At 41.2% G+C, this 26,285-nt stretch overlaps 1 protein-coding gene across 2 annotated transcripts in view; it reads right to left on the bottom strand.

The window, feature by feature from the left end:
* The window catches only part of INO80 (INO80 complex ATPase subunit), a 139,348-nt gene that overhangs the window by 14,596 nt on the left and 98,467 nt on the right, over positions 1–26,285 (bottom strand). For both annotated transcript variants that reach the window (XM_032176234.2, XM_032176235.2), the window contains exons 27-29: positions 23,574–23,701; positions 13,210–13,304; positions 5,067–5,139 (exon numbers count right to left, since the gene is read on the bottom strand). In XM_032176234.2, the coding sequence (XP_032032125.1) occupies positions 5,067–5,139; positions 13,210–13,304; positions 23,574–23,701 (296 nt within the window). The remainder of the gene's footprint in view (positions 1–5,066; positions 5,140–13,209; positions 13,305–23,573; positions 23,702–26,285) is intronic.

The following is a 26,285-nucleotide window of genomic DNA, read 5'->3' as shown; positions in this document are numbered from 1 at the left end:
AGAGGCCTAGGCCTACTTTGCTTCTTTGTGGCTGGCAGGATGCTCTTTACTTCTACAGGGCAAACTATGTGAACCTTGGAAGCAAGGTGCAGATCTCTCTTTAAATCTGCTAAGTTTTTTTTTTTTTTTTTTTTTTTTTTTAACCATTTAAATGAACAACCAGAGAAACTATTCCTTAAGAAACCACAGACTAAACCTGAGATAGGCAAGCTGAGAAGAAGAGGAACATACTTTAATAAAATGAAATTATGCTAGACCTCCCCAGGTGACCTCATACAGCCTCATGGTCTTAAATATCATCTACAACCTGATGATTTGAAAATACAGCTTTAAGGCCAGGAGTGGTGGCTCACGCCTGTAATCCCAGCACTTTGGGAGGCGGAGGCAGGCAGATCACCTGAGGTCAGGAGTTTGAGACAAGCCTGGCCAACGTGGTAAAACCCCGTCTCTACTAAAAATATAAAAATTAGCTGGGAATGGTGGTGCCCGCCTGTAGTCCCAGCTACTCGGGAGGCTGAGGTGGGAGAATCACTTGAACCTGAGAGGTGGAGGTTGAAGTGAGCCGAGATCAAGCCACTGCACTCCAGTCTGAACGACAGAGTAAGACTCTGTCTCAAAAAAAAAAAAAAAAAAAAAAAAAGAAAGAAAGAAAGAAAAGAAAAGAAAATACAACTTTATCCCTAATCTTTCTCCTGAACTTCAGACTCTGCTGCGTGGGTGACGTTGCCACTTAATGTCTGATACTCCTAACTGATCTTCCTGTTTATGTCTCCTTGTAGCGTTTCATTTTTTTCTCCCACTCTGAACAGAAGCTAGAAGGATGCATTTAAAACTCAAACCAGATCATGTTACTCCTCTGTTCAAATTCTTGCAATTGCTCCCCATCTCAAAGTCCTTACTATGGCTACTAAACCCTATATGATCTGCTTCTGCAATAGCCATCTCATACTACTCTTCCCATAGTTGATTTTGTTCTACCCGCTCTGGGCTGCTTCCTTTTGCTTGATTATGCCACGCATGTTCTCACCTTAGGGCTTTGCACTTATCTCCTCTGCCTGGAATGCTCTTCTTTCTGCCAGGTATATACTTAGGTTGCCTCCTTACTTTCTTCAGATCTTGGCTCAAATGTCACCTTATCAGAGATGCCTTACCAATCCATATAAAACAGCAATCCCTGATCATTCTCATGCTACCACTCCTTACCTGATGAATTTTTCTTCATAGCATTCATATTATCAGTTTTTTGCTTGTTTTTGAGATGGAGTCTCACTCTGTCACCCAGGCTGGAGTACAGTGGCACGACCTTGGCGCACTGCAACCTCTGCCTCCCAGGTTCAAGCAATTCTCCTGCCTCAGCCTCCCGAGTAGCTGGGACTACAGGTGCCCACCACCACGCTCAGCTAATTTTTTTTGTATTTTTATTAGAGACAGGGTTTCACCATATTGGCCAGGCTGGTGGCCAACTCCTGACCTTGTGATCCGCCCGCCTCTGCCTCCCAAAGTGTTGGGATTACAGGCGTGAGCCACTGTGCCTGGCCCCATATTATCAGTATTTTTTCCATTTCTTTATGCTTTGTCTCCTCTCCCACCACTGGAAATGTAATTTATAGTAACTATGAAGATAGAAATGGAACTCTGTTTTGTTGCATGCTGAATTCCTAGTGCCTAAAACAATGCTGGGCCCTTGGTGGATACTCATTAAACATTTGTTGAATGAATGAATGAATGAATGAACAAATGAACAAACTGTTCCAGGTACTAGAAATACAGACTTTTTTTTTTTTTTTTTTGATATGGGGTCTCGCTCTATTGCCCAGGCTGGAGTGCAGTGGTGCGATCTTGGCTCATGCAACCTCCGCCTCCTGGGTTCAAGTGATTCTCCTGCCTCAGCCTCCTGAGTAGCTGGGACTACAGGCGTGTGCCAGCACATACAGCTAATTTTTGTATATTTAGTAGAGATAGGGTTTCACCATGCAGGCCAGGCTGGTCTTGAACTCCTGACCTCAAGCCATCTGCCCACCTCAGCCTCCCAAAGTGCTGGGATTACGAGCGTGAGCCACCGCGTTCAGCCTAGAAATGCAGACTTTTGACTTCCTTCCATTGTTGAGGCCAAAGTCTAGTATGTAAAATAACTACTTACAGTGTATTTTGATTAACTTGAATAAAGGGAGGGGCTGGGGAAGGAATACTGACACACCTGAATGGGGTTTTAAAGAACAAACAGAAGTTCACCAGGTGGAAGAGGAGACTCATGGGAGGATGACTTAGGCTGAGGGAACAGTTTATCCAACAGTGTGATATGGCATGGTGTGTTCAGGGAACTACAAGTCAATCATTATTTCTGGAATATAAAATTTGGAAGGGAAAGTGGTCTGATAATTAGGCTGTAAAGGTAGATAAAGGACACAAATGAAGAGCCTTATACTTTATTTTATAATTGATGGAGAATTCCTGAAGAATTTTAATCAAAGGAGTGGCAAGATTAATAAAGGGCATAGAGAAACTAACATAGTACCAGCATAGCAAAGAATGGATTTGGATCAGCAGGTATGAAGCCAAGAACTGAGAGTGGAGTCCAAAAGACCAGCTGGGACAAAGTGATGAATCTTGTACTCACATTGAGAGTATGACTATGCTGACATTCTTAAAAGATACAGAGAGCAGGGAACCAAGAGATAACAAGGAGAAAGGCAAGTTTCTACTAACTGATATGGTAGAAACTATGTGATATGGCTCAAGTGAGCCACCACATCAGAGAACCCACAGGAACAACACATACCACACTGACAGCCCTCCATAGTATGACAGATGATGATGATGTACAGCTACCCAGCAATGCCTCCAGTGTCCCTTAGGCGCTGATGTCCTGCTGTACCTGGTTAACTGAAAGTTTAGATGCCAAAGAAGGTGCATCCTATAGTTGCTATTACAGAATGTGTAGTATCAGATTAGCCGGGCGCGGTGGCTCACGCTTGTAATCCCAGCACTTTGGGAGGCCGAGGCGGGCGGATCACAAGGTCAGGAGATGGAGACCACGGTGAAACCCCGTCTCTACTAAAAATACAAAAAATTAGCCGGGCGTGGTGGCGGGCGCCTGTAGTCCCAGCTACTCGGAGAGGCTGAGGCAGGAGAATGGCGTGAACCCGGGAGGCGGAGCTTGCAGTGAGCCGAGATCGCGCCACTGCACTCCAGCCTGGGTGACAGAGCGAGACTCCGTCTCAAAAAAAAAAAAAAAAAAAGAATGTGTAGTATCAGATTAGTGAGAGAGAGATATATATATTCCCCCTGCTGCTGTGAATCTATTCAAGCCTCTACACTCCTGTACCTCATTTCTCCACTACCCTCATGAGTTTGCCTTCTCCTCACAGTTGTGGGGATTTTGATGTTCTATATGTCAGAGAGGCACCACGATAGTTACATTAAGTGCCATTTTTAGAGTCATGCCTTTTATAAAACAATTTCCCATTTATGTATTCTTAAATCTCAAAGTTACTAAAATTCTTATTAAATATATTTGAATCTTAGGAATGATTTTGAGATTCAAAAAGAATCCTCTTCTTTTTTCTTTTTGAGACAGTCTCACTCTGTCGTCCAGGCTGGAGTGCAGTGGCGTGATCTTGGCTCACTACAGCCTCTGCCTCCAGGGTTCGGGCGACTCTCCTGCCTCACCTCCCGAGTAGCTGGGACTACAGGCACGTGTCACCACGCCCATGCCCGGCTATTTTTTTTTTTTTTTGGTAGAGACATGGTTTCACCATGTTGGCCAGGATGGTCTTGATCTCTTGACCTGGTGATCCACCAGCCTTGGCCTCCCAAAGTGCTGGGATTACAGGCGTGAGCCACCACGCCCAGCCAGGAATCCTCTTTTCTTCGCCCTTTCAAACACTGAAGCATTCCTTCAAGGAGACTGGGTAGGAAAGAGTGGATAATTTGTTGGAATATCTTTTCCATTTTATTTTTGAAATTACCCTTTTCATTGCTCTCCAACCACCTTTTGAAGTTCAGGATACAAAACATGGGTGTTTCCATTAATGGAATAATGCATAAGAGTAACAAAACAATCCTTTCTGATGTGTTCAATTATAGCTCCTAAAACAAATCTGGATGGATTGATTTTTTTTTCCAGTCTGTTTTCCCTGATGTACCCTAAATGTCTCGAACAGTATCAGACACATAGTAGGCATTCGTGAAATATGTGTCAAATGAATGTGTAAGAAACTTATTCAGGCAAGGCGCAGTGGCTCACGCCTGTAATCCCAGCACTTTGGGAGGCTGAGGCAGGTGGATCACCTGGGCCTCGGAGTTCAAGACCAGCCTGGGCAACATGGTGAAACCCCATCTCTACAAAAAATACAAAAATTAGCTGGGCATGGTGGCGCATGCCTATAGTCCCAGCTACTTGGGAGGGTGAGGTGGGAGGATCACCTGAGGCTGGGAAGGTTGAAGCTACAGTGACCCATGATCATGCCACTGCACTCCAGCCTGGGAGACAGAGTGAGGCCTTGTCTCAAAAAACAAAAAACAAAAAAACTTATTCAAAGAAAATGAATAGTAAACTCCGTAAAGAAAGCTAAAATACTCTAGTTCCAGTCAAAGAGCAACTACAGTCTTTTAACACAAGAGGCAAAGAAATAAAAAGTTTGCAAGTTTGGCCGGGCGCGGTGGCTCACACTTGTAATCCCAGCACTTTGGGAGGCTGAGGCGGGTGGATCACGAGGTCAGGAGATCGAAACCACGGTGAAACCCCGTCTCTACTAAAAATACAAAAAAAAAATTAGCCGGGCGTGGTGGCGGGCGCCTGTAGTCCCAGCTACTCGGAGAGGCTGAGGCAGGAGAATGGCGTGAACCCGGGAGGCGGAGCTTGCAGTGAGCCGAGATCGTGCCACTGCACTCCAGCCTGGGCGACAGAGCAAGACTCCGTCTCAAAAAAAAAAAAAAAAAGTTTGCAAGTTTGTGACACAAAAGCAAAGGGTAAAACAAACTGAATGCCATAGTAGAAAAACCTGCATAATAGGTTTCATAGTAGAAAACCTGCATATCTAGTTGATTGTGCTCTCATTACTTACTGTGTCTGCAGCAGTGAGATTGATACCCAGTCCTCCAGCTCGTGTGCTTAACAGGAACACAAAGATGTCATTCCTGCAGAAAAGGGAGAGATATGTTAAAGGAAAAACTCAAAAGAAAAAATGGCATGTATCAAAAGAGAGAGATCTCTGAATACAGAACATAAAGTCTAGGACTAAAAAGAGTTTTGGTGGTTACCTAGGCCTGATTGATATTTCTGTAAAGCATTATACAACGTTGCTCTGTTGTTAAATCAAACATGGAGGTCATCTTCCAATTTGCAGATAAACTTTTGCTGCCCACTAATAGATGACTGATAGGCAACACAAGCATAAACATGTAGCAAATATAACAGAAAAATGTTACCATAGATGTACAGATCTCTCTCACTGTCATAACTTTACATCAAACCATTCCTAGTTCATATAGAGAGGCCAAGTAAATTAGTACTTCCTGGTTTTCTCTAAGAAAACTTATAATAGTTTTGGGGACTATTAACTTATAATAGTTTGGGGACTAATGTTATTATTCCAAAGCACTCATTTTTTTTTTTTTTTAGACGTAGTCTCGTTCTGTCGCCCAGCCCAGGCTGGAGTGTAGTGGCGCGATCGCAGCTCACTGCAACCTCTGCCTCCTGGGTTCAAGCAATTCTCCTGCCTCAGCCTCCGAAGTAGCTGGGACTACAGGCGCTCGCCACCACACCTGCCTACTTTTTTATATTTTTAGTAGAGACGGGGTTTCACCATATTGGCCAGGCTGGTCTCAAACTCCTGACCTCATGATCCGGCCACCTCAGCCTCCCAAAGTGCTGGGATTATAGACGTGAGCCACCGTGTGGGGCCCCAAAGCACTCACTTTAAGATGAAGAAAGTTGAGTCCCAGAAAAATGACTCAAAGAACTAAGACCCAGGCCATGACTTTTATATGCTAACTTGAATTTAGGATCAGTCCATGAAGACAGGCTGGAATTAAGTACTTTTGGATGAATGCCAACACACCCCTTACATACAAATGATTAAATATGGTTTTCTCAGTTTCCTTCTACTTCCTATATTCTTTCAAAGAAACACTGAATTACAAATAAACTAGCAGGTACCACTGTCACTCACTCGAGCAACAAATATTTACTGAATGTCTTCTGGGAATAAGCCCATATCAGATCACAAAGGACGGGCTTTTTTTTTTTTTTTTTTTGGAGATGGAGTCTATCTCTGTCACTCAGGCTGGAGTGCAGTAGCATGATCTCGGCTCACGGTGACCTCCACCTCCTTGGTTCAAGCAATTCTCCTGCCTCAGCCTCCCAAGTACCTGGGATTACAGGATTATAGGCGCCCGCCACCATGCCTGGCTAATTTTTGTATTTTTAGTAGAGATGGGATTTCACCATGTTGACCAGGCTGGTCTCCTACCTCAGGTGACGCACGTGCCTCAGCCTCTCAAAGTGCTGGGATTATAGGTGTGAGCCACTGTGCCCGGCAGAACAGGCTTTTGACTCTAAGATTTATCTACATACACACACACACACACACACACACACAAATAGGGGCTCAGTTTTAGCCCAGTTCATATAGATCACATAAATATATCTTAAGATTATCTTGCATCTTCATATTCCTGACACCTCAGGCTATTTTCCAGAATATCTCTAAGGAAAATAGACTGCATTACACTGGTGAGCAAACGGGACAGCCCTTTTAAGTTAAGCTGTTAATCCCCTTTTTTTTTTCATGTTTGTAGTGGGGAATCCAACTGGAAATTCATTTAGATTAGTGTTATTCAAACTGCAGGTCACACCTATCATTGGTCATGACATCAGTTTGGTACTTCAGATGGCATTAAAGAAAGAAATTAATTAAAGAAAGAAAAAAGAGATTAGAAAATATTCTAATGCATTGCAAGTCATAAGGGTAAGTAATGTTTTGTGAAGTTTCAAATATAGAATAAAGGTACTAAAATCACAGTGTAAAATGAATTTTATTTTGTGGATTCCAGTAAGAAAAAAAAAACAAAACCAAAAAAAAAAAGAAAGAAACAACAAAAAACAAAACAAAACAAAACACCAGAAACAAACATACTGACATCAGGATGCTCTCATCCCTTCAGGCTATTCTTCCTTGGTAAAGTCACTTGACTGCTGATAGTCTGTTTCCTGGACTATAAAATGAAGATGCTATGAATACTGCTGAAGTGACTAACTGATGACGTATCAATGTCAAACATAAGTATCGGTGAAAGAACTATTTTGAAATAAACATCCTGGTTTCTCACGAAGGTAGGTACGTCCTGTACAAATCTGCCCATTATTTGCATTGAATTAAACACAACTTTCCTACAGAGGCATGGATAACAGACCATGGGTGGCGATCTCTCAGTTAGTGATTCCAAATGCTTCGTGCTCCCATGAAAGTTCTACTAGCTTATCCTTGAATTTTATCACAAAGGTTAATATTTCGTAATTTTATTTATTTAATTCATAAAACGCCATCTTTATGATTAAATTGTGTAATGTAAACCAAAAAGTTGAAGGGCATCTGCCAGTTTATAAACACATTTTCCCACAGATATGGGATGATGTAAATGGAAGGAGGCAGGGTATCTCACAGGCCCAAAGAAGAACATTTAACCACAACAAGGCTTCAAATAAAAACTGATTGAGCTTTTTAGGGCCGTACTAATCTCTGGAAGGCTGAGGTGTGAGGATCACTTGAGCCTAGGAGTTCGAGATCAGCTTGGGCAATACAGAAAGATCCTGCATCTACACAAAGATTTTTTTTTTTTAAATTAGCCAGGCATGGTGGTACACACCTGTAGACTCAGCTACCTGGGAGGCTGAAGCAGGAGGATAATGTGAGCTCAGGAGTTCAAGGATGCAGTGAGCTATATATCACACCAATGCACTCCAGCCTAAGCAACAAAGTGAGATCCCATCTCTTAAAAAGGACAAGCAATCCTTCCCACTTCTGCACTGAGAAGATTGCTCTTGCACCATACATCCTCCTCTCCTGCTTTGGTGGGTACAGAGGCAAGGAATCAAAGGCTCCTCTCTGATACCTGTGTGAGAGTTGATGGAGTCATCCAATAGCTAGGACTTTTTTTGATAATTCTTGAGGAGACCCAAAATATGAGCATGGGGTAAGCGTCACGGAATGGGTACAGGGTGGGAGTATGGGGGACTGGTGGGAAAAGACAAGGCATTTGAGAAGTACAACAAAATAAAGTATTAGAAGCAAAAAGATAAGAAATTTCTGGCCAGGTGCGGTGGCTCACGCCTGTAATCCCACTTTGAGAGGCCGAGGCGGGTGGATCACTTGAGGTCAGGAGTTCAGGACCAGCCTTGGCAACAGGGCAAAACCCTGTCTCTACAAAAATCCAAAAATTAGCTGGGTGTGGTGGTACGAGCCTGTAGTCTCAGCTACTTGGGAGGCTGAGGTAGGAGAGTCACTAGAGCCTGGGAGGTCAAGGATGCAGTGAGTTGTAATTGCTCTACTGCACTCCAGAGCCTGGGTGACAGAGTGACACCCTGTCTCAAAAAAAAAAAAAAAAAAAGAAAGAAAGAAAGAAAGAAAGAAAAGAAAAAAAGAAAAAGATGAGTAATTTCCATAGTCTGTACAGCCAGAGTTTTGTTTAGATGTGTAATCACTTACAAATAGGGGCTATATACAGAAGAACACTAGTGAAAGAAATGTAGGTAAAAATAAATTAGTAGAAAAACTTAGAAATACAATGGTTTCTTTTGGATATCAATTATGTATTGAAAAGATGCCTTGTGATGATGAGGTAGATGAATTCAATGTAATTTTATCATATTTTAATAAAAAAATAAGAATTGCAGAAACCTTGGGTTCTTATAATCAAAGAAATTAGTTCCTACCGTGGACTATACCGCTGTAAAAAACAAAAGCATCTAAATCAAACTACTAAGAAGTTCTTTTCTACTGAATAATGCTATAATAGTATTGATAATGTGAATTAACATTTTAAGGGCTCTGACAAAACAGGAGAAAACAAAATCCCAGAAGGCAACATGGTGGTCTGGGTGCCCTCTGCAGGAGGCTGAAAATGCATCTCAACTCAGGGTCTCTTGTAACAGACCTTAAAGACCAGGCATCTGGCTGGTCTGTAAAGGGGCCTATAAAACCACATAGCAAAGACATGTGTAGGTCTCGCTCTCACTCTTCTTTAATAACCCACTGAGGTGACTTTGCACCAACATACCCAAATAGTGCTAGGCACATAGCTGACTGCAGTAAAGGCTTGTTGAATGACTGAAAAAGAACCACAATGAAAGACAACTGTGAATCTCTACAACACCCACAAAGAAAAAATCCATGCTACAGTCACTTTTTCCTCATGTTTTCCAAAGACTCACACTGAGTGGTCAGATAATGGGGCGAGGATCCATTTGGTAAAGGTCGTGGGTTAGGAGGAAGGGAAGCAAAGGCCAAGGCACCACAGAGCAAAGACCTTGTGAATGGCTTCTAGGATCACGCACTGGTCACATGCTCTGAATGTTGCCCCGTCAGGACATCCTGGCCAAACAGTCTTTAGTCTCAGTCAGACTTTTTCCTGGAAGGATCCCTTATAAATAAATCGTGTATGAAGGGAATGTAAATGGCTTTTTATAGGCGTTGTTGTTTACTCTGGCTGACCTTTGAGCCACAGGGCTTTCCAGTTGAAACTGCAATTTTTTCTTTTGATGTCCTTCATTAACAATAATTAAAATATTTGGCAAGGAGTGCTTGTGTCCAAAAACACCTGTCTTTTTCTCTGTATCAGGTGATTGCAGTCTGTATCAGGTGATTGCTTGAGTCTGAAGGCTCAAGCAAGATTTCCTAATAAAAGCTGTGAAAAAATACATTTTTACTAAGTAGAGCCAAGTAAAATTTAATGGTGAAAATGCCATTCTTTTAGAGCTAAATTTTTCAAAATCATTGTGCACTACTACTGGGACTGCCCAAGTAATTCTGCTTCCCAAGTTAAGTAAGATATTTCAGAGGTAATAAATTATACACCTCCTGATTTTTTTCCACCTCAAAGGTACTGCAAAATCTACTGAGCCCTGGGTCTCACATACCAGTTTTCTAATAATTGGGTAAGCCAGGAGAATGACTGCGGCTCTACAACTCAGAAGCCCAAATCGCTAGAAGTCAACATACTACAGCTCTGGCTGGGGTCTATATTAGTAGAATTTTCTGCAAAGAAATATACATAGTCTTAAATGTTCTTATCCTTTCACTCAGTAATTTCCCATTTTGAATCTATGCTAAGACAGTACTCTAAAATAGTGACAAAGCTTTATACACAAAAATATTCACTCAACATTTCTAGTAGATATTTCTATTCAATAGTAGAAAAGTGGTATATATACCCAGTGTAACAGAATAGTGATCATTAAAAATGTTGTCAGCAAGCCTGGACGTGGTGGCTCATGCCTGTAATCCCAGCATTTTGGGAGGCTGAGGCGGGTGGATCATGAGGTCAGGAGATTGAGACCATCCTGGCTAACATGGTGAAACCCTGTCTCTACTAAAAACAGAAAAAATTAGCCAGGCGTGGTGGCGGGCGCCTGTAGTCCCAGCTACTCGGGAGGCTGAGGCAGGAGAATCGCTTGAACCCGGGAGGTGGAGGTTGCAGTGAGCCAAGATCACGCCACTGCACTCCTGCCTGGGTGACAGAGCGAGACTCCATCTCAAAAAAAAAAAAAAAAAAAAAGTTGTTGGCAAAGGCTTTTTAATGATATACAAAAATGGTTACGATAGAATATTAAGTAGAAGAAATCAGGATACAAAATCCCACCTATAATATGATAACAGTATAAATGTAACCCTATACATACGTTAAAGACTAGAGGATATACCGAAATGTTAACAGTAGTGGGATTGTGGGTGATTTTTCTTTTTCTTTTTTTTTTTTTTTTTGAGACGGAGTCTCGCTCTGTCACCCGGGCTGGAGTGGAGTGGTGGATCTCTGCTCACTCTAACCTCCAACTCCTGAATTCAAGTGATTCTCCTGTCTCAGCCTCTTGAGTAGCTGGGATTACAGGCGCCCACCACCATGCCCGGCTAATTTTTGTATTTTTAGTACAGACGGGGTTTCACCATGTTGGCTGGGCTGGTCTCGAACTCCTGACCTCAGATGACCCGCCCACCTCGGCCTCCCAAAGTGCTGGGATTACAGGTGTGAGCCACTGCACCTGGCCTTTATTTTCATCTTTAAATATTTTTCAAATTTTTCTCAATAGGCATTTCATTATAATATATAAAGGCCCCAACTGTTACTGAAGAAAAACAAAACATTACTGTTAAAAAGATCCTTAAATGTACAATATCAAATATACTAGTGAAAATAAAAACAGTATCAGGTGAAATACCTATTACTTAATGGCTTTTCTCATAACTCACAAAGCATGCTACCCCATACCAGTGTGCCCACATCACAGATATACTGGCATGACTGGAGAAAATACAGGCACTCTGAGGAAACATACAGTCTACAGCTTGCACATAAGATTCTTGTCAAGTTGCAGCTCTGAGGCTGGAGTAGGTAAGGACATGACATGATAAAATATGTATCACTGATTTCAGAATTAAGAAGAGATGAAGATCACCCAGTAATTTTTTTTCCTCTTTTTGCCAAAACAATGTGGTGGGCTAAGGAGGCACAATGCTTACTCATGTTTTAAAATAATTGGTTTTAGAATCTACTGGTAGCTTCTACTAGGTGAGAAGCTAGGTTAGGCTATCCACACAGCTGCACCAGGGTAACAAATGGAAACGGGTTTGAAGCAGATCTTCTCCTTATTGTTGGTCAAACAGGCACCTGGAATTCTGGTGTGTAGTTTTAACTTAGGAAAAACCCTTTAAACAGAGGACATTCTATGTTGAATTATGGATGTGTTTTACGCCAAATTATTTTATGTCTGAATTAAACCATGCTTTAGAACTGAATGGAATTAAAACTTGTAATCTAAATAAAATGGCTATGTGCTTAATTTTCTTCACAAGAATTCAGAAGTGAAATATTAAGAGGCCATGCAATTAAAAGCCAAAGTCAAAGCTGTTCTGATTTACTGACATTAAGATCTGCTTTATTCCTTGGCTCTCCAGGTCTAAGGAGGAAAACTGAAGATGAAGTTCAACAGACCCGTCACTAGTGGAGCCTGGCTTTCTCCTTGGAGAGAGCAGTAACCAGACTCTACCTATTACAATGAGAAGCTGCACTCAGGATAATTATGGCTCTGTAAACCATCAGCATTCAGCAGGCGGTAATTGAAATTTCACAGGCTCATTAGCAGGTCGGAGAGGTACTGTGGCTGAGAGCTGCCAGCTGAATAGATTGTACAGTATTGCAATTTGTCATACTGCACTGTACTGCTACTATGTTAAAAGGAAAGCAGGAAAATAAAAGGTACTTTTTCTTAAACAAAATGAAACACAGAAACAAACTAATAACTTTAAGTCAACACTCAGAAATTGCTACTGTTAGTGGCCAGGATCATTGGTTCATGCCTATAATCCTAGCACTTTGGGAGGTGGAAGCGGGTGGATCACTTGAGGCCAGGATTTCAAGACCAGTTTGGCCAACATGGTGAAATCCCATCCTTACTAAAAATACAAAAATTAGCTGGATGTGGTGGCGCATGTCTGTAATCCCAGTACTTGGGAGGCTGAGGCACAAGAATTGTTTGAACCGGGGAGGCGGACGCTGTAGTAAGCCAAGATCGTGCCACTGCACTCCAGCCTGGTTGACAGGGAGAGACTGTCTCACACACACAAAAAAGAAATGGCTACTGTAAGCAATGAGGAATATAGGGTAGTGGATTTTTTTCTACATACCTATTATCCATTGAGGAGGATCTTGGTTCATACTTAGAAATGATTTCTTTTATTATCCAAAGAAATAGGCACTGGTGTCATAAGAAAGCATACTTCAAACATACAAACTATCAGGTATATTCTCTTTTTCTCTCCCAGACACATAGATCTGAATTATGATAAGATTTAGTAACTTCTTAAAATGGCAGGAATTACATCTTGATTCCTTAACAATCTCAGATGTCCTGGCATTTAAAAAAAAAACAACTTACCATTTCAAGCACTAGAAGGAAATTAAAAAGATAATTTTTGTAATTCCCACGAACATTACCTGTTCTGAAAATCAGCAACCATGTCTCGCCTCTCCGAAATCTTGGATGAGCCATCAAGCCTCATGTAGGTATGCTTTCTGTAAACCATGTATTCCTGCCAACCAGGATAAATGGACACAGTATAAGTCTGATGCAAATTACTGTATTCTGATTTCCACAAGCATCTACCCATCTTCTATCTTGTCCACATTGGAGGCAAGCCATTATAACCAGAATGGGGAGAGAGCAACCCCAAGAGTACAAGAAGTTAATTTGTAAATGAGTTTACTGCCAATGTGTGAAAATCCAGGGCAATATGAAGATTATAATCACTCTCAATTTCAGTTTGGAACCTAATCTTATTCCTGTAAATTCCTATAGGTTTCCATTAAAAAAAAAAATTCCACAAACCAAAATAGTTTTTCAGCCATCAACCAGATATCTTTCACAGTTACGAAAATATCTACTTTTTTTTTTCAGTGAATAACATTCACTGAAATGAATATGTTTCCCCAGAGCAAATCTTTACTGATTAAAATGCTTAAATTTACAGCCTAAGCTTCCTTCTCCCATCAGAGCATGCATCACTGTTATGGGAGGCCTAAGCATCAGAGTAAAACAAAAGACAAGGTAATTTTCTATGGCAGAGAATGTTCTTGACATCATCAAGAGGAATTACAACTTTTAAGAATGAAGAGACATCAAAAGATACAATGGAGAGACTGCCTCTCCATGCTTAGAAGTTGCAATTCTTCTTATAGTTATATCCAAATGAACGTTTATTTCCTCTTTTGTTATCTCTGATTACGCTACAAAAAGTCCACTTGTAGAAGAACTAGTATCAAAAACTCAACACAGCTGCCTATTTATAAGAAACAGCATAAAATTACTTCGGTTCTAAAATAACTCCTCTACTGAAAAAGACTAATCATTTCTACATTTGGGAAATGTTTGTGTTAATTAGTTTTCTGTGGTCAAATGTTCTTATATTGCAATATTTTCATATGTAACTCTTATACTTGGTGGGGCATTTTGGCACATAAGGTTGCTGTAGTTTGGAATATCTGGTGCAGCGTATGTGACAGCCTATTCTTAGATGGAGTGAGTGCCAAGAACTTGGCAGAGGTCTCTGGCTAGGGTACATGTGAAGCGAAGCTGGTCAACAAAGTAGACAAGCTCATTGACATATGCATCTTCACTGTGTTTTATATTTGGTTTAATTTTAATTTTTTACTATTTCTTTCTGTCTCAAAGTGGTTCTTTAAGAGCTGTGATAATCAAAGAGGAGCATAAAATAAAGTGAGCTTCAAGTTCACACTTAGTGGTATTGCTATATCGTAGGACTGAACTAATGGCAGAAGGGTAGGGGGGTGTTTTGGATAAAAAGGACTTCAGGAAAGAAGGTATAAAATGATAGCAAGATGATGGTCCTTAGAGGCTTGCTATACCTTTTGCAGCTAATCCAATTACAGAACGTTGCAATCAGAACAACAAAGTAACCAGACAATACCAAGATAGTTTACAGAGAGTCACCCATAACACAGATTATAGTTTTGGCAAAAAGGTAGGCTTCCTGCACAGGCACTCTTCTTCCTTTTTTTTTTTTTTTTTTGAGACACCGTCTTCCTCGTCACCCAACCTGGAGTGCAGTGGCGCAATCATGGTTCACTGCAACCTCCTCCTCCCAGGTTCAAGCGATTCTCCTGCCTCAGCCTCCCTAGCAGCTGGGATTACAGGCAACCGCCACCACACCCAGCTAATTTTTCTATTTTTAGTAGAGACAGGGTTTCACCATGTTGGCCAGGCTGGTCTTGAACTCCTGACCTCAGATAATCTGCCCGCCTCAGCCTCCCAAAGTGTTGGGATTACAGGCATAAGCCACTGCGCCCAGCCTGATTTGCCTTTTAAACTGAACTTCTAGCCACATAAAAGCACTGATGAATGAATCTTCTAGTAAATTTTGCTGTTTATATATTTATATATCAAGGCCAGCACAACCCCAGGGATATTAATCCTAGACCATAATCAAACCAACGCTGATTATAGAGAGCCTGTTACTGAGGCAACAGAAGTGAATTATTCCCTTCCACTGCTTCAAGTCTTAGCTCTTGAACTAAGATGAGCAGTGAGATTTCAGGCTTTAGTAAATTTAGAGTCTATTTCAGTAAATAGCTTCAAAAAAAAAACAAACAAGAAAATGGACAAATGGACATGGAAAGATCTGTTAAAAGGCTGAATAGAGCAACATCTACATCCTCACGCTATAGGAAAACACCTAAAAGACAAAGGTTGGGGCCAGGTGTGGTGGTTGGCTGGGCGAAGTGGCTCACACTTGTAATCCCAGCACTTTGGAAGGTCGAGGTGGGTGGATCACTTGAGGTCAAGAGTTCAAGACTGGCCTGGCCAACAGGGTGAAAGCCCATCTCTACTGAAAATACAAAAATTAGCTGGGTGTGCTGGTATGTGCCTGTAGTCCCAGCTACTCAGGAGGCTGAGGTGGGAAGATCATCTGAGCCCCGGGAGTTTGAGGCTGCAGTGAGCCAAGATGATGCCACAGCACTGCAGCCTGGGCAACAGGGTGACTGTCTCAAAACAAACAAAACAGGTGAATGGATAAAGAAAACGTGATACACACACACACACACACACACACACACGAATATTATTCAGCCTTAAAAAGAAGGAAATCAACATGAATAAACCTGATTATGTTAAGTGAAATATGCCAGACATGGAAAGACAAATACTGCATGGTTCAACTTATATATGCAAGCTTAAAAAGTTAAAACTCATAAAAGTAGAGAGTAGAAGGGTGGTTGCCAGGGGGTAGGGGAAATGGGGAGATGTTGGTCAAAGGGTACAAAGGTTCAGTTATGCAAAATGAAAAAATCCTGGAGATCTAATGTACATCATGGTGACTAGAGCTAATAATATTGTATCATATATGTGAAATCTTCTAAGACAGACAGTATCACATGGTCGACCTTAAATATATATATACAATTTTTATTTATCAAGCATACATCAATAAAGCTGTAGCTGGAAAAAGCTTCAAAGATTATTCTGATAGCCTATATCAGCAGCTGAGAACAACCACTAGAAAGGGAAGGCAGGGCAGTTTCCCTCTGAACCTTGCCATTCAGCATGGCCCTCAGATGGGCAGCACTTGTACCACCTGAGGTCTGTTAGAAATGCAGAATTGAGGGACACATCCCTTACCTAGTAAATCGTAATCTGCATTTTATTTTTATTTTTTTGAGATGGAGTCTCGCTCTGTTGCCCAGGCTGGAGTGCAATGGCGCCATCTTGGCTCACTGCAACTTCCACTTCCGGGGTTCAAGCGATTCTCCTGCCTCAGCCTCCCAAGCAGCTGGATTATAGGCATGCGCCACCATGCCTGGCTAAGTTTGTATTTTTGGTGGAGATGGGGTTTCACTATGTTGGTCCAGCTGATCTCAAACTCCTGACCTCAGGTGATACATCCGCCTTGGCTTCCCAAAGTGCTGGGATTGCAGGCGTCAGCCACCATGCCTGGTGTAACATGCATTTTAATAACATTTGATTCGAAAGCATTACTTTTGAGAAACACTACTGTAGAATATATGCGGTTTTTTTGGTTCTGTTTTGTTTTTGAGGCAGGGTCTTGCTCTACTGCACAGGATGAAGTATAGTTTTCTTGGATCACTGCAGCCTCGACCTCCTGGGCTCAAGTGATCCTCTCACCTCAGCCTCCCAAGTAGCTGGAACTATAGGCATGCACTACTATGCCCAGCTAATTTTTAAATCTAAATTTAAATTTTTATAGAGATGGGGGTCTTGCTATGTTGTCCAGGCTGGTCTTGAACTCCTGGGCTCAAGTGATTCTCCTCCCTTGGCCTTCCAAAGTGCTAGGGTTACAGGTGTAAGCCACTGTGCCCGGCCAAACATATCTGTTTTTAAAGCATTGGAACACTTTCTTCAAGCAAACTCTTATACAGAACCCCTCTAATATATAAAATAGATAAAAGCATTGCTATCCTGACTGATAAAGAGTGGCCATTTCTGCTTAATATTTATTGGTCCCCTAACACATGCCATCAGTTTGAAAACCACTGTTTTACTATACAAGTTGAGAAGACAATGCTCTGCTTGCACGCCACTGATTAAAAAGTAGGACTTACAGATCACATCCACACACCACATCAGTGGCATGCAAACAGAGCTGCCAGCGTAACTCAAGATAGTTTTACTGAGCATTCACTAACTGCCAGTCACTGTTCTATTTTACCTGGTTATGTTTATCCAATCATGGCAACCTTTAAGGCAGGTGCTATTAAATATTTTTTTTAATTTCTCTTTTAATTTTTTCCCCCAGGATCAGAGATCACAATCAAAATCTTCATGATCTGCTCTGCAACAGCTTCCAATCACCTTCTTTTAAATTTTTTTTTTTTTTAGATTTTTAATTTTCATGGGTAAGAGTAGGTGTTATTATTGTCCCTCCTATCTTACAGATGTTAAGGTCCCTAAAGTGACACAGGCAGTAGGTGGCAGACCTAGGATTGAAACTCAAGCAGATCGGTTCCAGAGTCCTTGGCTTAACCCTCCTACTGTTTCCCAGATGGAAGGGATGATCAGTACTACTAAGATGAAAATAAAAAGGGAGCCCCATTAACCCTAAGGTTCTTATCCTGTCCATAACCTGATCCATCATCATCATAAAGGATAATTGGACACTTGAAAAAATAAAGGCAAATGTTTATATATCCTATTACCAATCTTTCATTCTGAAACTTCTATTCCAAAGCTGGCTCTGACTTTCATTTTAAGCAGATTTCATTTTGATAAAACAATTTAGGGGAAGGACTCAATATGGTCCACAAACCTGCAGATCTGACGTAATTTTATTTTCTTGGACATGCTGTTTTCCATCTTTTGGGGTATATTGTTAGCAAAAGGCTACTATTACAATTTTTCTGCAGTCCAAGCAAATTGAACCAAGAGAGTTAAATATGACAGCCATAATTCCCTTATCTAATACAGAGCCCTTTGGAGCAAGACTAGCAAAAGGCAATCATGGTCCCAAAATAATCTGACTTCAACCTCCTCCTGTTATTTCCCTTTCTTCTATACCACATGTTCCAGCCACAATGGACTACCCTTGTACCTTTCTATCTCTCTTTTTACATCTGGCTTCCTTAGTCTCAAATTCCTTTCTCCCTGATGGTTGAAATTCTATTTGTTCTTAAGTTCAGATGCCACTGTCTTTGTGATGCTTTCCTCAAGAGTGACTCAGTTAGAAATAAACATATCCTTCTTGCTAACCTCAGCTCTGTTCATGCTTCATTTTGACATTAGTATCAGGGTATGCTGACAGGTATTTGTGTATCTATATGTCTCCTCCACTAGATACATTCCTTAATGTCAAACATCATGTCTAACTAATATTTGCATCTGCCTAGCATTAATGCCTTGCTCAAAGGTAGCATGGAGGAAAAAAGAATTTAAAAAACATTATATACAGCACAGTTGTAAGCTGACAAATTTCCTTCTATAATTCCTAACACCTAATAAGAACTCTAGTTAACAGTGGCCCCAATTTTCTTTCTTTCTTTTCTTTTTTGAAAGGAAGTAAAGTACACTTGGAAGAAGGCCAAGCAGGCAACTTAAGACATCAAGTGTGCCAACCCAATTTGCTCTTCATTCCATGGGGCATTTTCAGAATACCCAGCTTCCCAGTATCTTCAGAATCACAGCTTCCAAAGGTAACCTGCATTTCTAAGAGAGGCCAACTCATAAACGACAGAATGTCTGCTCAGGATAAATCTTCCCCGAGTGAGGCACTGCACTTGGATAGCTGACTGAGCAAGTTACACAACCCAGGGTCTCAAATGTCATTATGTATGGATTACCTGGATTTAATTCTCTATTGCACTATTATCATATATTGGTACAGTTCAAGATTTGTCTAGATTTCAGTATTAAACAATTACACCACATATAGCATAAGTTGATTAAATCTTTCCAAGTACTCTTTATTGCATAGGAAAGTATCAAGTGGCTTATTTCCTTAAACTACAAACTCAGTTGCTTGATGCAACAGGAATGAAACTCAAAAGAGAAGACTCAGAAATAAGTCATCTATAATAAGTTAAAAGCTCTTTGCTACTAGAATACGGAGAAGAGTCCCTAACCATGGTAAAACTGGTGGTAGTAGGAAAAGTTCTGCCTGACATCCAGCTGGATACCACCATCCCAAATGCACAGGGATTATGTGTTCCCCTAGTATGCCCAACAGCCAAGATCCTATAAGTGGCCAGGCGTGGTGGCTCATGCCTGTAATCCCAACACTTTGGGAGGCCAAGATGGGAGGATTACTTGAGGTCAGGAGTTCAAGACCAGCCTGGCCAACATGGTGAAACCCCAGCCGTACAAAAATTAGCCAGGCGTGGTGATGCGCGCCTGTAATCCCAGCTGCTCCGGAGGCTGAGGAAGAATTGCTTGAACCCGGCAGGTGGAGGTTGCAGTGAGCCGAGATCCTGCCACTGCACTCCAGACTGGGTGACAGAGCGAGACTCTGTCTTTAAAAAAAAAAAAAAAAAAAAAAGATCCTATAGGTGGTTCAGTAAATATAAAATAAACTCATAACAACATTTATTGATCTATGATTTCCTCACCTATTTATGTCCTTGACTTCTGCCCGTGGCAAACTAAAAACTCCTGGCTTGGAAATTAAGCAGTCTCCTCTTCACTATTTTTGTTTTTCTTAGTGCCCATTTGTTACAGCAAAAGCACTCTCCTTTTAAAAATCCCGTCTAGAAATACTACTATTTGGATGCCATGTGAAAGAATACAACATTTCTGAATATATTTTATTTGGAAGAAGATCTGATATATACTCAAGAAATTTAAAGTCAGATTTTTACCCAAGGGAAAAAGGAAGCAATCAATGACTTTAAAAAATACTGTGCAAATAGTAATGTCCAAAACTAGTATTTCTCACAGAATGGAAACCTGGCCATAGAGAAGTATGTGAATTCTTAATGTCTTCTAGTTCTGCCAAGCCCCAGAAACAGACAGCCAGCCATGGCTAAGGCACATAACAACAACAACAACAACAAACCCCAAAAAGGCTGTTGGATGAAAGAGAGCTGCTGACATACTCCACAGCAACACAGAGCTTTGATACCCGCAACGTGAGTTTCTAACTCTTACTCTATTGGAAGCATTTCTTTCTCTCTTTGAAGAGGGTATACAATTTCAAGAGAAAAAGGAAAATCCTGAAATAAAAACAAAACAACCAACATTTTGAGACTTAAGTTTGCGTTTTCTCTTAAGGTCAAGTATACTCAATGGAGAGGATCTATTCAGCAGGTCCCAGTGCAAGATCATGTACCAGGTCATGCTTTAATGCTGAAACATGGCTTTAATGAATGTTAATACTCAGAGTTTCTACTACGAAAGTGACTGAAAAACACTCTTTCAAGGATAAAAAAAAGCAGACCTAGTGCTGCACCATCTCAAGATGTACAGTATGTTTATATTTCAATCAATGATTAGATATATGGTAAACACTGTGGGCATTGTAATTTCATGCTCATAAACTAAATTCTATTTCAGTACTAATCTCCTGGAATACAGAATGTGGTTCATTTGAGTGGGTAACATTAAAACAAATTAAAAATGAATAAACTTTAAGAAACTAAATGAAGAACCATTAGTGTAGTATTAAGGAAACCAGAGAAGAGTTTCACTTTAGTTTTTAAAACATACAAATAGTTGCAACATTTTCTGGTTTCAGCATCCAAGATGCATGTTATACATATGGCTAAGGAATGTCAGCAGTTGTGAAATTCAGGCTTTGAATTTGCATTTCCCTAATTTGGAATTCCCCTTAGAAATACATCTATGTTTAGAGAGGTTCTCAAGCTGCTTGTTTGCAAAACCTACCCACTAGGTCCATAACCCAAAAATAACTGTTGGATTATGGATAGAGAGGAAGTGATCCTGGTGGGTAGAGTTTACAGCACTTATCCTGAACAAAGCTTATCATACTCTGAATTACTTATTTTAGTAATATTTAATAAGAACCTAGAAGTGTGCAATACACTGAGGGAAGGACTATAATAAAGGCTGTATCAAACTTAAACCACCTACACTCACCTTCACCTACCGAAGCTAGTTTATTTTTGGATTGCTCATTCACATTCCCTTGGAACTTCCCTTTCATATGAATCAACGTGTAAGACTATAGTCTTGGAAAAGAAACACCGTTATGTCCCTTACTAGTATCCTTAGCATACTGCTTTTTCTTTAATTGTTAGCAGCTGAAGATCACTATTTTAGCTACACTTTCCCTGCCTCTTTTTTTTTTTTTTTTTTTTTTTTGAGACGGAGTCTCGCTCTGTCACCCAGGCTGGAGTGCAGTGGTGCGATCTCGGCTCACTGCAACCTCCACCTCCTGGGTTCACGCCATTCTCCTGCCTCAGCCTCCCGAGTAGCTGGGACTACAGGCGCCCGCCAACACGCCCAGCTAATTTTTTGTATTTTTAGTAGAGACGGGGTTTCACTGTGTTAGCCAGGATGGTCTTGATCTCCTGACCTCGTGATCCGCCTGCCTCGGCCTCCCACAGTGCTGGGATTACAGGCTTGAGCCACTGCGCCTGGCCTCCCTGCCTCTTGAGGACAAGGAAAGTGCACTTTACCTAAAAAGAGCCCCACTGCAGGAAAAGTTACTCATGTTGTTTTGCTGTTGGGATCATTTGTTTGAACAGAACACTAGACATGCAGGCAGTCCTTTTATTTTGGATTACTACTGTTAGGACATTTAATATAGTTAATATATACATCAAACACAACAGCTTAATCACCTCTCTTATGGTGACTTACATTCACTCATAAGCACTTCCATCATTTAGGAATAAGTGGCCTACTCATAATACAAACCAGAGAGTTTAGCCTGTCAACAGCATTCAAGGGGCTATGAAACATAAGACTTAGTGCTGAAACTGACCCCAAAAATCATTTATGTCTCTTGCTAAAAGAAGTTGCCAGATTATTAAAAGAAACCTCCCAATGATTTCAGATAAATTCATTGCAAAATTCAACAAGCCAATCCTGGCTTCCAAAAAGCCTGAAAACCCTCCTTAATGCTAGCCTTCTTTCCTTGTGTACTGATATGGTCCCTATTGCTTTATTCCTAGATAAGGATAATAACAGTACAATTTCCACTTACTTATTACTATTCCCTGGTGTAGCAGGGCGAGGGTATGAAGGCTTACACATGTAAAAACATGCGAATATTCATGTACTTCTGACAACCAGGTGCTTCTGCCTCTCAAACTTTATTTATATAAAGACTTATTCTACTAGTTTGCGATTATCTGTTCTCATTTTCACTCTGTTGTTTCTAGGTCTGTGACCTCCTGTCCCTTAAAAAATAAATCACCACTCAGACAAGAAAGAGAAAAACCTCAACAAAGAAGCAATTAAAGAAACAAAAGCTGCCTTGCACAGTTATATCTTTTCCACTAACTTAGTAGCTGTCAAGCCTGGTTGCATATTAGAATCACCCCAGGAACTTTTAAATATCTTGATGCCCAGGCCTCATTTCAAGTGTAATAAATAAGAATCTCTGGGAATAGGACTAGAAATCCATATGTTTTTAAAGCTTCTCAGGTGATTGTAATATGTAGTCAAGTTGAGAATCACTATATTAACTCAGGTTGAATAGCTGTTCTCTGCTTTTTTACACAGAGAACTAATCCTAAATCTTGTTTTCCACAGATAATTTTAGATTCCTATGCTGTGACCTACTTTAAAATTAAGAAATGTCTTCCCTAGTAAAAGAAGGATGTAAGGGGTGTTCTATTTCACTGGCGTAGGGCAGGGGGCAGAAGTCCTTTACATACTCCCCATGCCAGGAGCTAACTCTGCTCCCTTTATAGATTGTAAAATCAAAAAAAGGAGTTTTGGGGGCTGGGTGTGGTGGTTCACGCCTGTAATCCCAACTCTTTGAGAGGCTGAGGTGGGTGGATCACTTGAGGCCAGGAGTTCAAGACCAGCCCAGCTAACATGGCAAAACTCCATCTTTACTAAAAAAAAAAAAAAAAAAAAAAGAGCTGAGCGTGGTGCACGCCTGTAATCCCAGCTACTTGGGAGACTGGAGCAGAAGAATTCCTTGAACCCGGAAGGCAGAGGTTGCAGAGCCGAGATCGCATCACTGCACTCCAGCCTGGGTGATAGAGTGAGACTCTGTCTCAAAAAAAAAAAAAAAAAAAAAAAGGAAAAAGAAAAAAGGGAGTTTCGGGGTTCCCATTAAGCAGGACTAACATTAGTCATGGACATCTGATTCCTACAAATTACATGGAAAGGTATCCTAGGTCCCCAAGATTCCTTCTCCTACCTCCAGCAGGTCTATCATCCTGGTCATCTGGGAGTAGATAAGGACCCTATGCCCTTGAGACTTGAGCCGAGTCAGCAGGACATCAAGGGCATACAGCTTTCCACTGTCAGTGATGAGGCTCTCCTTGCCTGGGGAGAAGAAAAGGGGGTGAGGGGGAACTGTATTTAATTGAAGTGACAAAATCACTCAATGCAAAGCTGTATGCAACCACAATTACTATAACCAAGATGCTTGTCATCATGAGATCAGGAAAGTGCTCTAAAGGGAGAATGCAACGCCCTGAAAATATCACAACTCCAGGAGTGCCCTGGGAAAAAATATCCCCAAACGGGAAGTGCAGATTCCCTGATCACTCCCAATCAGACATGTGCTCTTAAGGCACTTAAAAGCATCCCTGCTCCACATCCTTTACTCAGAGGACACCAGGTATACATGGACATCTATGGGTGACATCTATGTTAATCTGCTGTTAAGTGACCTGAAAATTTTGTTTTTTCTTTGTTCATCCTGTCTCTAGATATCTGTTTCTGCTAGTTCTGAAAGCACTGAGAACGTATCCTACCTGCCTTTGGAGAAAAGTAAACAAAGAGATTTATAACCTCTCTCTTTTTTTTCCCTTTTTCAAGACAGGGTCCCACTCTGTCACCCAGGCTGGAATGCAGCGGCGCGATGACAGCTCACGGCAGCCTTGGCCTCCTGGGCTCAAGTGAGCCTCCCATCTCAGCCTCTTGAGTAGCTTGGACTACAGGTGAGCTATCACACCCAGTTAATTTTGTTTCTGTTTTTTTGTAGAAACAGGGTATTGCCATATTGCCTAGGCTGGTCTTGAACTCCTGGGCTCAAGGGATCCTCCTAGCTCAGCCTCCTAAAGTGCTGAGCCATGGTACCCAGCCCCCCTACCCTTTTTTTTTTTTTTTTAAACCCAAAACTAGCTCTCTTGGAGGACTGCAAATAGGTTGACTGGTAAATGTCGTTAACCCTAGTTGTATGTTAATTCAATAAAGACAGCAGGGCTTTTCAGAAAGACTGACTGAGTTTCTCTGCAGTGAAGCTCCTCTCACTCACTAATTTGTGCTTTCTCCTTCCTCTTCTCACAAGAAAAGCATTTCAGCAACAGATCTTTAAAGAACACTTAACTAACAAATTTTCATCTTATCCAGTTAGTATCATTTAACTCCCATCATATTCAGGAAGTAGAGTTTCCTGTTTGCAGACTGGTCCATAAACATGCCCTGAACAATTGCTGTCATTAAGAGGGGAAGAGTTTAGGCTTAAGGGGTTGGGTAAGAGTATATGTGGAAGTGGCCACAGGACACAAAAAGGGAGAGAGAAAGAATGGAGATATTATATAGACAACTAACAACTAAAAGAGAAAAACTGTTAAGAAAAACACAATGTTCCTCCTCAGTTTCTGGGTTTGAACCTATGGCTTTTCTTCAGAACCACAGTCTGACTGTTGACAGCAATCCAAAAGTTCTCAACAGTCATTCTCTGTTCTTGCCACAATTTGCCAAATGCACAATTATTGTATACAAAGAACAAGAACGGATGTGCTGACAGCACCATAACAAATCATCGGCCACTCTGTTTGTGCTACAAAGCCACAGGTCCTGGCTGTTTACTCCCTCTGCACTGCAGCCTGCCATTTCCACCTTCGGAATGCTGCCAGGCCATGTCTCCTTCCACCACCCGCTCCCTGAAGCTGTGGCACACACCTTTGTTCAGTCTCTTTGTTTGGTCCTGTTTAGATTATTGAAATGCTCTTCTTTTTGTTGGTCTCCTTACCAACACAATCAAATAACTGCAGCTGGGACAGAATTGACTGCTAAGCCCTCTCCCTGGCACCAGATAAGGAGTACTGTATAAATTCCAAGTCTGAGCAGGCAGCAAAGCTTTCGTAACAACTTTTAAGGTTTTATTCTTACAATTACCCTTCTCCAGTAATTGAATTCCCTAAGGTCTCTCAATTTTGATAGCTCCTAAACATTCACCACAGAGCTATCAATCAGCTTTAGACATACTTCTTTCTGTTCTCATTAAAAGCACAAGGTGAAAAAAAAACACCACATATTTTTCAGCCCTTGAGTGAGAGTGGGCAAGCTAAGTTCGTAAGATTTCTGTAGCCTGCTTATCTTCTTTCTCCATTTAGATATACTCTGTCAGCACAAATGTTAATGCATATACAAATTTGTTTTATGTCTGAATTTTGAGAAACTTCAATTATTTCAAAATCATGATTCAATGGTCTTCGAACAGTCCTGCCTCCCACATCTACTTTACTTTGCTAATCAGAATGAACTGTTCCTAGGATTAGAAAAGCTCAGAAATAAAGATGTGCATATACTTATAAAGACAGAACTCTAATATGACTAAAGGAGGCAAGAAGTGGTACCTGCTGTCAGCTTGTTTTTTTTTTTTTTTTTTTTTAGACGGAGTTTTCGCTCTTGTCGCCCAGGCTGGAGTGCAATGGCGCAATCTCGGCTCACCGCAACCTCCGCCTCCTGGGTTCAAGCGATTCTCTTGCTTCAACCTCCCGAGTAACTGGGATTACAGGCATGCGCCTCCATGCCTGGCTCATTTTTTTTTGTAATTTTAGTAGAGACGGAGTTTCTCCATGTTGGTCAGGCTGGTCTCGAACTCCTGACCTCAGGTGATCCACCTGAGGTGCTAGGATTACAGGTGTGAGCCACCGCGCCCGGTCTGTCAGCTTGT

The sequence above is a fragment of the Hylobates moloch genome, unplaced genomic scaffold, assembly GCF_009828535.3.
Source record: "Hylobates moloch isolate HMO894 unplaced genomic scaffold, HMol_V3 SCAFFOLD_14, whole genome shotgun sequence".
Classification (NCBI taxonomy): Eukaryota; Metazoa; Chordata; class Mammalia; order Primates; family Hylobatidae; genus Hylobates; species Hylobates moloch.
Note: the sequence above shows the minus strand (reverse complement) of the source record. Positions and strands in the feature narration are given on the sequence as shown.